Source organism: Ahaetulla prasina, chromosome 1, assembly GCF_028640845.1.
Source record: "Ahaetulla prasina isolate Xishuangbanna chromosome 1, ASM2864084v1, whole genome shotgun sequence".
Lineage (NCBI taxonomy): Eukaryota > Metazoa > Chordata > Lepidosauria > Squamata > Colubridae > Ahaetulla > Ahaetulla prasina.
This window is the reverse complement of record NC_080539.1, coordinates 71837497-71852628: the sequence shown is the minus strand read 5'-3', so window position 1 is coordinate 71852628 and position 15132 is coordinate 71837497. Positions and strand designations below refer to the sequence as shown.

General features: G+C 35.6%; 2 protein-coding genes across 8 annotated transcripts in view; one reads left to right on the top strand and one right to left on the bottom strand.

Annotated features, from left to right (window-relative positions):
• Nucleotides 1-6350, top strand: part of CMTR1 (cap methyltransferase 1) — a 37809-nt gene extending 31459 nt beyond the window's left edge. For both annotated transcript variants that reach the window (XM_058183423.1, XM_058183347.1), the window contains exons 23-24: nt 572-680; nt 5997-6350. In XM_058183423.1, the coding sequence (XP_058039406.1) occupies nt 572-680; nt 5997-6132 (245 nt within the window). In that variant the 3' untranslated portion in view covers nt 6133-6350. The remainder of the gene's footprint in view (nt 1-571; nt 681-5996) is intronic.
• The window catches only part of CCDC167 (coiled-coil domain containing 167), a 58903-nt gene that overhangs the window by 19574 nt on the left and 24197 nt on the right, over nt 1-15132 (bottom strand). For 4 of the 6 annotated variants that reach the window (XM_058183814.1, XM_058183552.1, XM_058183981.1 and 1 more), the window contains one exon: nt 8425-8573. The exons of 1 other annotated variant lie outside the window; for it this stretch is intronic. In XM_058183814.1, the coding sequence (XP_058039797.1) occupies nt 8425-8573 (149 nt within the window). Of the gene's footprint in view, nt 1-8424; nt 8574-9506; nt 10632-15132 lie in introns of those variants that run through there. One more of the 6 variants, XM_058183636.1, reaches the window with a different exon arrangement.

The window sequence follows — 15132 nt, the reverse complement described above, 5'->3', positions numbered from 1 at the left end:
GGGTGGGGGGATGATGTTGAGAAAATTAAGTAAGGACACTATTATTTTTGCTTTGTAGAATGATAAAAAACAAACACGGATTTCCTTCTTGATTTGTTGCCCCCTTATTATATTTTAATGTCTTTTCTTCCTACCTCAAGTGGTAGAAAGTGCATAGAAAATGTTAGAGGCCTAGGGAGAGCTTTTTGGATTCTTCTGTTTATTTTCTTGAAAAGAACTTTAAAATGCTGAAAGATGTTTGCTGTAATTAGCTTCTTCATATGCTATTTGTGTTCCTTGCCAGCCATCATTAGTAACTGGCACAAAACCACCCCACAACCTTTTAGTTCAAAGCAGGGTTGCTTATGAATTTTAAAAAATAAAGTACTGTGTTGTGATTATTGTGTGGTTGCTATTCTATGGAAATTACCTATTTTTCTATTTTGATGTTCTTATGTTGCATTAGCCAAACAATAGTTTATATGTTAAGTAGTGCTGAGAATGGTACAAAGGAACAATACAATTAGAAATTTTGATCTGTTTCTTTCTCCTCTTTTGTTTTTTGATTCCATCTTCTTGGTTTTCTTCAAAGACCCCTGGACGATGGCATTCAGCAAAACCTCTAAAAAAAAGTTTTTCTACAATAAGGCAACACAGCATGCCACGTACGAACTGCCTCCAGAGTCTGTAGCACCGTTTCAGTGAGTATTGAATTTGCAAATAGTAGCAATTCATCCAGGAGGAGAAAGCTAGATGCAGTATCACATTAGAACTTTTTATATATTTATTTCTCCTTCTGTTCTGTAAAGTTTGTACTAATTTCTAAAAACAAGGAAAGTAAATAAAAACCTATGAGATAATTCTGAATCAATATGCTTTCCAAGACATTGTATTCCTTACTGACCAAATTTGTTTAGTCTGGTGAAGCCCTGGTGAGATATTTTAGATTCCGGCACAGATCAGTACTTGGATTCTGATTCTTTTCAACTTTCATCCTTTTATGACAGGAAATTCTTTTCTTCTCTGTTACTGTACCATAATACTATGAATATAAAATTAAATTAAATTAAAATGGAATTCACAAGGGGACTGGGGTAATTTATTTCTCACAAACATTGTACACATTAAATGTAATATAGATCACTTCATATAACAGAGTTTTCTTGGGAACCTTCAGAATAGTATTATAGCCATGCTAACGTTTGTTTAGTTTCTTCAAAGAATGATGAGTCATAGGTTCGTACTGAAATTGGTGAAACTTTACAAGGTAGAAATATTAGCATTTAAAGAGTGGGAAACCAGTAATTGGTTTTCAAGTGTAGGAATAGTCCAAGAGAAGACGTTTGTATCAACACTTCTGACAGTGGTTGGGACTTCTGGATGCTTATAATATCTTTAAATAGCAAATTAAAAATATTTAAGTCATATAAGCAAAAGTAGAGACATGCATTATTAAGTCATTATTCCAAGCAAAAGGGCTTTTCTGTGCTGGGTCCTGCAGACTAATCTGCTGGTCAAAGGGAGCGAGTTGTGAATTTGAAAGACATTAAAAGAGAAGTAAGAAGACAGTTCATTATTGCTCATTTCTAATTTCTTAACTGAGCTGTAGCAAATCTCTGGTTTATAGGTCTAGATGCTAGTTTGTTATATATTATACCACCTATTGCATTTGCTATTTGCATTTGCATCAACTGTTTTTCAGTTAAACTCTTTATTTCATTTATAAATAAACAAACTCCATTTGAATTTGTAACTTATAATGGGCTTACATTATATGTAAAAGCATTTCCTATGCTTTTACAATAATTCTTCCTTTTATCAAAGCACCATCTTGGATGTCTGAACTTTTTTGTAGTTGTAAATGACTTCCTGCATCTGACGACACATTAAAGATATTTTGTAGACAACATTGTGAATTACAGCTTGCTTTACAGCTTGCACATAAATACATTTTGCAGATTGCCTTGTTCAGTCTGTATTTTGGAAATTGATACGGGATGTCTCTCCCTGCTTGATTAAACTTAATTTGTCATTTCATTGGGAGACTTTTTTTTTTTTAAGAAAAACCCCTTCCCCTGATCAGTACTTCAGAGGAATTCACTCGGGACACAATTTTATCAGTCAAGGAAGAAACAAAGATGTGAACATTCCAACAACCAATCTAATCCTTTATAATCTTAAATTTGTGGAGTTTCTGTAGTCTTCAGTCAGCTTCACAATCTTTCTGTTTTGCATTTTTGAAAAAATATATATCTTGTTTTGATTTACTTGCTTCAGATTCTTTTGAGATGATAGTCTTTGATCTTGTGGACTTCCTTTAAATTTGCAGCTGCTTTCTGTAAGAAATGTGCTCAACCGTTCACTTTCCTCTGTTTTTATGCCATAAAGGAAGGCTGGAGTTTATTTTTTTCTGTCAGCTAGAGATGTACAGATTTATTTCTCAGAGATGCTTCTCTCATTCATAAATTTATGATGAAACTTTCTCTGATTTTCTATATTATCTTTCTTCCATTTTCTCACTCTGTAACTTCAGGGTTTTCTCTGAATCGCTCACGTGAATTTCTTTCTGTAAGAACTTAATAACTTCTTTCCTCAATTTTCTCAAAATAGTTGAAACAATTTTACTAGCGCCTAATTTGTAAGTTTTCTCATCTATTCCTTACCAATCTTTGTCATTCTACCCATTTTTGTGCCCATGCTAGGGACAGGAAATATTTTAGTTGATATTTGCACTTCTGAAATTTTGAGAACATGGTGAGGGCACACTTCTAAAATTGCTATTATTTTGGGTGGGAGTGGAGATAGGTTGCCATCGTAGTTATGGATATTCACAAAACTTTCATTTATTTGCTATTTTGTTTCCTGCTATCACTTCTAGGTTTCCATCATGCTTTCTGCTATGTAGAAAGTGTGCAGATGGGTGTGCTTTCAAACAGAACAGTGAGCTGCAGCCATCCCCTTTTTATTTGCAGATTCAGATGCACTTTTCCCAAGAAACATGATCCTAAAGATTAATGCTTATCTTGGCAGCATTGCAGCTTCCGTTTTTTAAATTAAAAGAATAATGGGGGGAAAACCATTAAAGGGGTAACTTTGGATGAATAGAGGGGTAGCATAGTAAATATTTTATTCTTTAGTTTCTCCTTTTAATGAAGGTGAAATATAGTTCTCGCATCCAAGACAGCCAAGATTTGTGATCTCCCCGATTTGTTTCTAGTTTTCCTCCTCTTTCAGTGATGGGTTTTGACAGATATTATGAATCCTTTGAGCTTCTTTTCTTTGCTCTCTTAGCACAGTAAATAATGTTTTGTACAAACTTTCTTCTTTCTTTTATCATCACACCAAATACTTTTCCTGACAGTACTTCACTAGGAGAAGGAAGCTTCTTCAGCCCTGGTATTTTTAGATTTATTCTGAGTGTGGTTTTAGTAATGGATGCATTGCATTACCATGTGAGCTTTAGTGTGTTTATAATTAGACACTGCTATATGTTCTTGGTGCGTTTTGAGTCCAATAATCAATTTCTTAAAATACTGTAACTAAATAGACTGTGAATATTAAATGCCAGTAATCATTGGACTTTGCTGTTACATTTCTTGCTGTGAGGTGCTTGGTTTTTATCAGTTTGTCAGCAGCCTCAAATCAAGAAGAGAATCTGAGCTCTGGAATACTTATTCAGTAAGAAGGTTTCAAATAAGGGACAGGTGTGCCTCTATGAGTACACCACTTTTTTTTAAGTGTGTATAAAAAGTTCTTCATTTACACAGTTTCTTTTATCTAGAAAATTGCTATAGTTCCGACTGCATTTATTTTGTCAGATTTTTCTATGTAAACCATTTTTATATATTCTTGGGAGTTTAATTTATTTCCCTTGCCCGATGCTTTAAAATTCTCAATTTCTATTTTGGGCTGCCATCCCATCCATCTATGTTCTGGCATGATATACAGATAAAACAGTTTTGGTATTTTATCTTCTATGTATAGGTTTGGGTGCCTTTGCAGAAGAAGTCCTTCTGATTCTGCAGAATATTTAATCTAGGTGAAGCTAGACATTTAATTAAGGCGCTGGAGTAAAGACCAAAAATTCTCCATCTTTGATCAGATACTGACTTCTAATGCTCTGAGTCTACAGATCCAGTTTAAAATAGACATTTCCATTTTGCAGCTCTTGGCAGATTTCCTCTACCTCCCTTGCTAACTATGGACTTTCATGGGGAAAAGTAAAGCTAATGCCACAAAATAAAGTAATTAAGTCAATGTAATTGTGTGAAACAATAGGAGGTAAGTGTCAACATCCAGGTCAAGAATCCAAATAAAAACCCCATGTTTATTCCGTTTCTAAAAATCTTACTATTTATTCAATACACTGCATGGTAATGTCAAAGCAAAACTTAACTCTGAAGTTCCCAGACACCAGTTCGTAGAATTAAATGATAATTTCCCCAGCCAAACCCCCAAGTTCTCATGTAGTCCATGTAAACAAGTTCATTTTGTTATGGGAACCCATCATGATGCCCTTGAAAAAGTTAAGGCACTCACGATCTTCAGCGGAATCAGAGGTTTCACTTTGTAACTAATCCATTCTAAGTTACGCCCACAGAACCGGTAGGAAGAATTTTTAGATTTCACCCCGATATAGACATATAGACATTATTACAATTTTAATTACCTAATCTTTTTCCTTACCGGGGTCATTCAGGGTATCTAGAATGGAGGTATAGTTCCTAGTTCCTAGCCATACTGGTTTGTCTCCCTGCTCCTGTTTTTAGAGTTGGTTGCTGTCTCCAGAAAAGCTAAAGAGGTGAGGGTTTCATAAATTCGTCGGCGTACTGTTTCCTTTATTTCAGAGGCTATTCTCTGTCGTATATTTGTATGTATGCAAGTTTTTTAAAAGAATAAAAATAATATGAATAATCCATAATTCTGTCTTTCCCATCCTTCTTTCTTTTCCTTTACTGTCCATTATAGCCGCTTAGGACAAGTTAATTAAATTTAGGGATTGTCTTGGGCTTAATAATATAAATTCAGCAGACTAACCAAATGTCAGAATAAGAACTAATGTAATTTGTGAAATTATAAACAGAATTTCTACTCTTTTCATATTTTTCAGATTTAAAAATGGCTAGATATGAAGAATCCTTGGTGTTCTCTGAGCTTGCTTGTTTTCTTGCAGATGTTTCATTACTCAAACTAGGTAACATCATCAGTCACTAGTATTGATGATGTTATCTAATTTGGATAATGAGACGCCTGCAAGAAAAAAAACAAGCTCAGCACCAAAGACCCCTCATGTCAACCCTGAGCTACAAATATTCTCCTTTATTAGTATGGCTAGATACCATTGAGCATATATAATTTGTTTCTTTTTGAAAATAAATGTACACCATGCCAAAGGCCTATAAAAAGAGCCTCAGTGTGATATAAATGTTAAATTCTTTTGGATCAGAACATCAGGTTTCAGATGAGCGTTTTTATCGTTCAGGCCCCCTGCTGCATCATACTTAGCATTATCATTTGCTTGTCATGGTAGATTTTGGTGTGCTTATGATAACAGTATCCTGTAAGTGAGCCAACTCTCATAATAGTCATTAAATAATTATGCTTATATTTTCCTTAAAGATTTTGTCCATAGGCCCTGCAAGAGTGGGTCTCTCTGATTTAACCTGATGCATTCCATGATTACTTGGCTCAGGCACATGCATTTGCCCTGATACTTTTGAGAAACTAGAAATGTTCATGATTGGGGGTCTTTATACCTGCAATCCTGTTGATGGTATTCTGTTAGATTAGAACCAGGGAGACCCATAGCTATGAAGGTTCCAATGTTGACTGCATGCCATTCATTATCTTTCGGCCCAACCTGTTGCTTATAGTTGTTTCTAGGAAAAATTGGATGATTCCTTATACCACCCTGTCATGCTGAAAAGGATGGCTATAAATCTACCAATGAAATAAATGCATTGTATTCATCAGTTTGGCCAAATATTTACACCGTTTTGTATCTTTTTTGCATGCAGCATTTGTTACTTTGGTCGCCTCTTCTGGGAATGGGATGATGGTATCAAAATGCACGACTCTCAGAAAAAAGAAGATTCAGAGAAACTATCGAAAGAAACTGTTCTATCCTTCATCAGACAACATTTCACCCTGTGATTACTCTCTAGTCACATCTTAGGGTATGGGGAATGACCCAGGTATGAAATAGTCAGCAGGGAGCCACAGAGAAAAACACTTTTCAAAGTGGTTCGATTGGATGATAAGGACTCAGTCCAAGAGAAATAGAAAGCTTTGGATTGGAAACGGTGCAGTATATAAATACCTGCTTCCTGGCCACATTAAGACTGGAGCAGTGCACGTTCTTCTGAATGGATCATCACTGGATCTTCTAGGGCTTCCCCCCCTCCCCCGGACATCTGGGCTCTACTAGTAGGCAACAAAAGAAGAGGATGCACTGAATACGTGGCATTTTGTAAAATGGAAGGGCAGACAACTTTTGACAAAACTATTTAAAGGAGGAAAGAAAAATGAATATACTTTTAGTAATCTTGTTCCTTTCTCTGTGAATCCATTGGGAAATGTACTTGGTTTTTGTAATTTGGCTTGTGGATGAAGCCTGGAGATTTTTGAGAGTTCAAGTCTTAGCAGGAAGGAACCAGACAGGTAGAGTTTTTGAATTAGGTACACTTGCTATCAACATAACTTGTGACTCTCATCAAAGTTGGATTTTCATGCTTCTATGCAAGTAAATATATTATGCTTTTTCTCACTCTCCATTTTCAAATATGGCAGTGCAAGTATTTTCCTCTCTGAATTCTATATCCAGTACTTTCCCTTCAGAAAGTAAAGGAGATTTGTAATTTAGAGAATTGGCTTTAGAGGAACTATATAAATTAGACCCAGTGAAAGAGCTGCATACTTCTAAATAGAGCATCTTCTTTTGGCCTTCAGAAATTTAAAACTGAACCTTTGCACACTTTGGCAGGAAGATACTGACTTTGTAATTGAGTGAGCGGTGCCTAGGTTGTGTCTTGAAAGAAATATGACTGTCCTGTAAGTGAAGGCATCAGCCAGGTCTCAGCTCCCAAAGATAATGGTCAAAATGTGGGAAAACAAAAGTTTCTATATAGATTTTTATCTCCATTAAAGTTGACGAGCACAGGAGAAATTTTTAATTTTACACACTCTAGAAATGAGCAAAATATTTGAATTCAAGCTGTTTTGTGATTGAAAGAATTGTTCTAAGTTTAGAATGGTTGTTCTTACTGGAACTGTTTAAACCTCAAAACAATTTTGCTTCAAGTTTGAAATAGTTTTATGCTTATAAAGGGATATTTCAGAACATGTAGAATGTTTGAAACCATTGTTTTGAACTCACAATATTTTGAATTCAGAAATGTTAGCACACTGCCAGTAAATCTTAATCTTAGCTAAAATAAATACCGGTAGTTCTAGCTTTCAGAGCCACTTCAAGAATAGTATAGGTTAATGCTACTTCACTTTAACAATAGCAGTTATGTAGTTTAATTGCCATCATCTCATATTATCTTATTTCTAGATTCCTGTATTGAAAATACATTGGGAAGAATGGAAGTTTAAAGCTCTCAATTTCTCTCAAAGGCTGAAGTATACAAAAGCACTTAATATTGGAGATTCAGTTCTGAGATTTGCTAAATCTCTTTGAGAGTTCTAATACAAAGATTTAGCTTTTAAGATTCTTTTGGTAAGAATGGGCCATGTTTCAAAACAAATTGCTTTCCCTTACAATACAATTGTTTGCCTGAGCAGACTAGAGGGTAAAACAGCAAATTGAGTGTTTATTTGCAAGAGGCAGTGACAGCGATTAAATAATCTCTGACATCTACAGTTCATAGCCTTGGCTTTAAAATAATTTGATGAGAAACTTTGTCACAACCAATAGGTCAGAGTCGTTTTGCTTTAAATACAACAGATGTTATCATTTTTTCAGATATTTCTAGTTAAGCTCATCACAAGTTAATATTTCAGAAGGAAGTTTCATTGCAAGATTGATTTTAGTTTCTGTTATTAAAGAGTGATTGGTAGATAAGCTTGTATATGGAGTCAATGGTACATACATTATCTGCCTTCACTTTATTCATTTTGGCTGTAACTAGAGGCCCTGTTTTGTGGCCTTCTCCTAGGGAAACTTTACCTTAAAACAAAATTTATACCAGTCCTGAAAAATGACTTCATGTTGATTTAGAGCCCAAATGTCCAAAATACAAAGATAAAATTAGAAAGATTTGATCAGTGGATAGTTCAACTTGTTCTTGTTTGTCCTCTTACTGGTTTGTGAAGGGTTGAAGTGAGGGGAAGGAGGTAAAAATGTCTTGCTGAACGAAATGTTTACAGTGTGTGTTCTTTGAACTCATGTATCAGTTGTGATTTCTTGTCCGTTCTTTGCATTGCCAATACAATCCTTATAATTTAAAAATGTGTTTTATTTTTGGCGTAAACATTCCAGCTCTTTGTGATACATCCCAGGCTGAGGAAGGTTCTGGCACCACTTGACTGGAGCTCACTGAGTGATTTTAGGTCTGTCACTGTTTCAGCACAACCTGCTTCATAGGGTGGATCTGGGGATAACATTCGGAGGAAATAGAAAAAAAACTATTTTAAAAGCTCAAATTTGGGGCAAAAAATATGCATTTCCCTCATAGAGCCAAAACCCCATCAGAAAACTGGTAGCTTCTGTGTAACATCACTTGAGTATATCCAATCTGTAGGAGTCAAATTTTAGGAAATGCAGCTGATAGAAGACTGTATAGAAAAAGGGCTGTTCTGGATAGAACTCATATTTTGTGAAAAATGCCATTTAATTTGCAATATATAAATACATCAACATAGTTTTCCTACCTAACTTTATAATTTGTTAAGTGATTGCAGAAAAGACAGATGTTCAGTGAATTGTCCCAAGGGGGATTGTTTTCTTACAAAATTGAACAATTTTATTTTTGTGCACATTGGGAGTATACTGTTAGGATATATATAGATTTGAAATAAATGAGAATTGATGAGCAAAGCAGCTCTCCTCAAAGCTTTGAATTACCACGTCCTTTGGAAGCCTCACATGGCTCCTTCAAAAGTCATCTGAAGGTCTGCTTATGTACAGCCACTTGGGCATTCATGCAGAGTAATTGAAGAGTAGGGCAGCTTCTTTAGCACTTCAAGCAGGGGTACTTTGCTAGTATTAACAGATTTTCTGAAATAGTTCTTTCGCTTTGTGCAACTGATATTTAGGCAAAATTGGATTTTATCTTCAAAACACTTGATTACATTGTTGGGGAGGCTGCTTGAAGAGTGATAGTCATTTTTGATGAGTTGATGACTCTTTAAGGCTGTGGTATCTTTTAGGTTTAAGCTGAAGACTGAAAAACAAGCTGTTTTAATGTATAGAGAAGGGCTCAGATCACGTCAGGTCTGAAGCACATTTTGCAAGTCATTTCTAAAATGTGCACAGTCCTAACATTTAAATTATGTTAAAGAAAAAAGGATTTAAAACAGTCACACACAGGGAATTTATTTATTTGCAATGAGTAAGAGCAGAATTTGTTTTCTTACTAAAAACAGCAAAGTTCAAAGGTGATTTATGTACTTTTTTGGACAGAGGGATGTAATTGAATCAGATACAAAAGGAGAGAGCCATGGTTATATTGGCAAAGTAGAAAACAAAAGGAATGAGGCTTGGGCGCATATTTGAAGAGAAACTAAAAGGAGCCAGGAGTGTTTTTCCAAAGCAAAACAAAGCAGCTTGACAGCATTAGAATGCCTTCTTCCTTCAACGGAGATGCTAATAGGTACTGCTAATAGGTACTGAACTTGAGGCATTGTTGCAGTCAGGAAAATGTCAAGCCAATTAACTCTAGCATGGTGAAAAACTTAAAAGTCAGGAAAGGAAGGAGAATTACAAAGTGTTCCTGATAAAAGAATTGACAAGGGAGAACTGACCAAGGAAAATGGAAAGGAAAAGGGAAGCACATTTATTTTTAAATTTCTGCATTTTATTTCAGTTCAAAATGCAAATATTAATAATCACTTGGACTGACTTTTTTTCCAAGAAGGCAAAACTATACAGTAACTTCTTCCCTTAAAAAATAAGAGTTTGATAAAAGTAGTCAACTGGCTCACAAATACAATTAGTAGTCAGCTTACAAGACGATCTATGAATTAAAAACATGTTTGACATGATTAAAAGGACAATGAAAGGTATAGAAGCCTCTATAAAGATATAGTGCCTGCCATTAAAAAAAAATGTCGTGACCCCAGCTCGGTTTCTGTGAAGGCTATTCTACAATCAAGGTGCAACCAACCTGCTCTCATAATCCATTCCTTAACCATCAGTTGGAAGGTCCAACTAAGCCCGTCTTTTGTCCTTGGTTAATTTTCTACTGAAGTTCTTTGGGAGGACTACACTAAGATGGTCCAAGTTGCAGAGCACGTTGGTATGGAAAGCTGATCCTTGGCACAATTTGGGAAGGGAGGTAGACTCATCATGGTCTACAGTAGTCATTAAATTTCAATACCTAAATGTTACATGGTCCAGCAAGTGTAAATAATAAACACTAAGAGTATGATGGCTGCTGAAAGCGCTACAGTCTTCCGATTCTCATGACGAAGCATTTTGAGCTCTTTCTCTGGAAAGACAAAAAAAAAAAAAGCAGCACATTGTAAAGACACTATAAGACTTCTCAAAATAAAATGTAATTTTGTTTTAAATATTAAGGTTCTCCTTTAGCCTTTTGCAGTATTACTAAACGGGATAACATTAGGATTTTAGGTGTTTCTTAAGCACCGTACAGTGGGACAGTAAAAGAGGCATGATTTTGGGGGGGGGGGAAGAGTGGTGAGAGAGAAATTACCTCATTAGCTGCAGCTGTAGAATTTGGAGAAGAAAGGCCATTTTAACATTTCTTAAGTAACAAGTTTCACTTGTCTTTGGAGCATCATTAATGTTCTATTCTTTTTCTGTAGTATAATTTCCTATTATATTTTCTTTTTCTGTCATGTATTTTGCACATGGGTAAATTTTCCATGGCACTTGACACATAACCTGAATAGGGCTCAGCATGAAATCTAAGAGTCTTATTCTAAATATTGTGAGCTTTTAGTTTACTTTGTATGTACTGTGTGTCTGATTAGTATCTTACATATTGCTCTCAAAAGATGAACAAGGTTAATCAACTGTATTTCATGAAAGGAAATCTCAAGATGTTCAAAGTACCTTTATATAATTAAAGCTGGAATACTGACAAAACTTGTGGATTCTGCTTAATGCTTTTAAGATTAAGTAGAGAACAGATTTTTTTAAAAAAGAACATAAAATGTAGTATTTTAATTTAAGCCATTACATGATTTAAAGAATGTGATTGATGGTAGGCTTACTCTGATTTACAGAGAATATGTCTTTACATAATATTCACAGGGTTGAAATTTCAAATGGTTAAAAATGTATTTTTAGGGCAGCAATTTAGGGGATGGGAGTAGAATAAATATAACAAATGATTAAGGTGTCTGCCCCTCAAATTTAAAGCATTTAAACCTTTGAGTCAAGAGTTTTAAGGTTACCAATAGAATAGCATGAGATTCCTAAAGACTTAACAATTAAACATGATTTTTGATCTCACCTCATTCATACATAAGCATTTTACCTACTTATGTGCCACAAAGCATCCTGAATAGAAAAAAAAAGTTGCTTCAAAAGAAATTATTGTATGGGGGCGGTTGACTGAATTGTACAGGCTGATCTATATAATGTAGGTTATGAGGACTTGCCACAGGGGAAAAAGAAATCCCATTTTATAGTAATGGTGCTAGATTCCATTCTGTATATTTGGAGTTCCTCAGAGGAACGGTGACATACAAATGTAATAAAAAAGCTACTTTAAAATGAAGTCAAAGGCTATTCAACTTCTGCACTATACCGTTTTCATATATCTATTTTCTGCTGCTATAGAGCAATCAAGCCCATTCAGAGCCAATTCAGTGCTTTTGTAATTTCTGGGAGAGGTCAGAGTTTGGGGACGGCTTATTTGACAACAGAATCATTGTTACTGACTGCAGTGGCAGCAAAGGTCAGTGCGGTTCAACCTGGGACTGCCAGAGGAGTATGATTTTAATGGGAAGTCTTGGGTGTTAATATAACAGCTCAGGCAGATGTCCCTTTATATTTGCCAGCTCCCTAAGGGAGGCGGCTTTAGTGAGAGGAGCTCAGTGCATTAAAACATGGGCAAAAGGTCTCTAGCCCTTGGCTGAATGACAGCTCCAGATTTATTATGGGATGCTTTCTCCTTGTTCTCCGAAGCTTTTGAATGCTGACGCTTTCGCAATGTAATATTGATTGTGGGCATGAAAATACTGCAAATTAATTGTTAGGAAAAAAATCCAATCCCAAACCATACCTAGATGATATTGCAGCAAAGAGGTTATTAATTTTCTTTAGGGTTTTTAAGAACAAGTCTTCATACACTATATATGCTTACTATTAATTGAGTAGCTTCAGCAAAGACCAGGGCTATTTGCCTTCCTAAGTACTAAGTTTCACAGATGAGCAAAAAGAGAGCCATAAAACAAGCAGTGCAAAGAAAGTAAATAACTGCATAGGAAAGACTAAATATTTATTTTGGAAATTTACAGAAATCCAAAGAAGCTTTTATATAGATATGGGGGCATGAATAAAATACAAAGATGACAAAATTGTACAATACACAGATACAAAGAACCATGAATAAACAGAAGAATAGTAGTTGGACAACTAGAAAATCTTGGAAGTAAAGTTAATTGGGCACTAGAAAATATTACAAATGACCAGCAATATTGTTTAAAATCTTACACAAGATGAGTCAGTTAAAATGCCCTATATTTTGTAATTCAGATTTTTAATAACTAATGAATTTTCATGGAGGCTAGACATTTACAAAAATGGGTGCTAATTCTACTTCTAAATATGGGTGCTACTTCTAAGAATCATTTTAAATAAGATTCTAAGGTGTAATCTTATGTATTGAAAAATATTTTCAAATACAGAATGTGAATATACTGAAATTTTCAATAACCCAGCAGGTGGCAGTGCAACCTAAATAGCCAAGGACAGATAGTAGGAAAACACAATTATGCATTGAGACCTTTCCATATAGCAAAGAAAAGCAAGAATTAAGGCAGTATTTACTCTGTCAAAGGTAATAGCCAGTGCTGCATCTATGGAGCAGCGAAGAAAAAAGGTAGGTCTGGAAAAGAATTTGTTGCCTTTGACCTTTTTTAAAAAACAAAACAAAACAGGACAACTCTCATTTTTCTTTGCCTAATCTTCAATACTTGGTTACTGGAAAAATGCAGCTGTTGCTCAATTAGCAATGTGTTTTCCAATTAAATTTGCTGATTTACAAAGATAAACACCTAACCAATACAGCCTGTGTTTCATGTATGTATACAGCCACACAAGTTAAAAAACGGTTTTAATCTTTTGAGTATTCTTTCCAGCTGCAGGCAATGTTAACTAGTCTGTGCCCTTCTGAAATGAAAAGAAAAAAAAATCCCTGGCATGATGATGCCTTGTGTCAGCGCTCTTCCCTGCGAATGCCTTTGAACTGAATTCTGGACTCTAATGCTGTTCTTTGATAATTTCCTGCTACGGAGAGACACTTTGGAAGGAGGGAGATATTTTGATTCTTCACAGCAACTACTGACTGTGAATTCCTTTCCAGGAGTTCTGAGACTTTTTTGTTTCTTCCCAATTAGGCTGTATTGACTTTATCTTTGTACCGCTTGCTGCTGTCGCAGCCAATTACTCAACTCTGTCTCCAATCACCTCTTGATCCTAAGATATTGTGTTCCTTTCTAGGGCAGGAGATTTTAAGATATAGTCTTGATACAAACTAAAATTTTAGTTTAGCTGGGAGCTGGGAACCCACAGCCCTCCAGATGCAACTGAAGTAGAACTCTCAGCAATGCCACCCAGTGTGCCAATGATGAGGAATGCACTAAATTACATTTACCCATCTGAGGAGCCACAACTTGTAAAAGATAACGACTTCCTTTTTATCTGGAGTCTCCACAAATGAAAACATGAACACAATTTTGGAAGAGTCATGCTCTTATTTTAGCAGGTGGCTACTCTAGTTATGCTTTTTAATGTTTTATGCAGGATCTAACGTTAAGTGCAAACATCTTCTCACCACAGGGCATCCAGTATTGTGAAGACTCATCCTTGCTTCTATTTATAGTTCTTTATGCTGGACAAATCCAAGCTGATAGTGTATCCTGTACAACAAACCAGTCTCCCTGAAAGAATCACTAAACAACCATTTCCCTTTGTTGGACAAAAGGAGTGCCAAGATACGATAAGACTATTTTGTATTCCCTTTAGTATAAAGAAGACCCAATGCAGATTATTTTTTTTTGCAGTGAACTTAATTTAGCTTCTGAAGATAGTCTGTAGCCTGTTTTCTCAAGATAGGTTAATGCCCTTAACTTGTAGAAAGCTTTATTAAAATCAACAATTCTCTTCACTTGCATTTTTAGAGCACATACACTTATTTCTGTTATGGAACTAAAATCACTTCACTACAGAAGAGGTCAAGTGCATCTGGTGGCACACATTATTTCAGATATTGAAGTGTCAAATTACATTTGTCCTACACAAGTACTCAGAAATGCATTTTAAGTCTGCCCGGGAGCAGTGTAAAACAAGGAAGAACCAAATAAACGAGACAGATAAAAAGCACCCGTTTCGAATATCATAACACTTAATATCAAGTATCATTTAATTTCAGTAGCTTGGTCATTTTCAAATCTATAGCAGGAGGGTTTATACCTGTTCAGACAGTTGTAAGAAGTATTGGGAACTATAGTAAAGTGCTTGGCCCATTTTGTTTATGTAGCGTTTTATCAGATACGTAGGTGGAGATGATGGGTCTTTTCCCTGCTATAGCTGGTGTGCCAGTTCTTTCTGGAGCATGAGGCGCAGGCGGGCAATATCTGGAGGCTATTATCACCTCTGCAGTTTAATGCTGCCTGGAGCTGCTTTTGAAGGCCACCTGGAAGCCGTAATTGATGCACAATGCAAGTCCCACATGCTGCTGGATGATAGCCTTCAGTGCTGCATATAGAAGCCTTGAAGTTTTGTGGGCACTACAATGG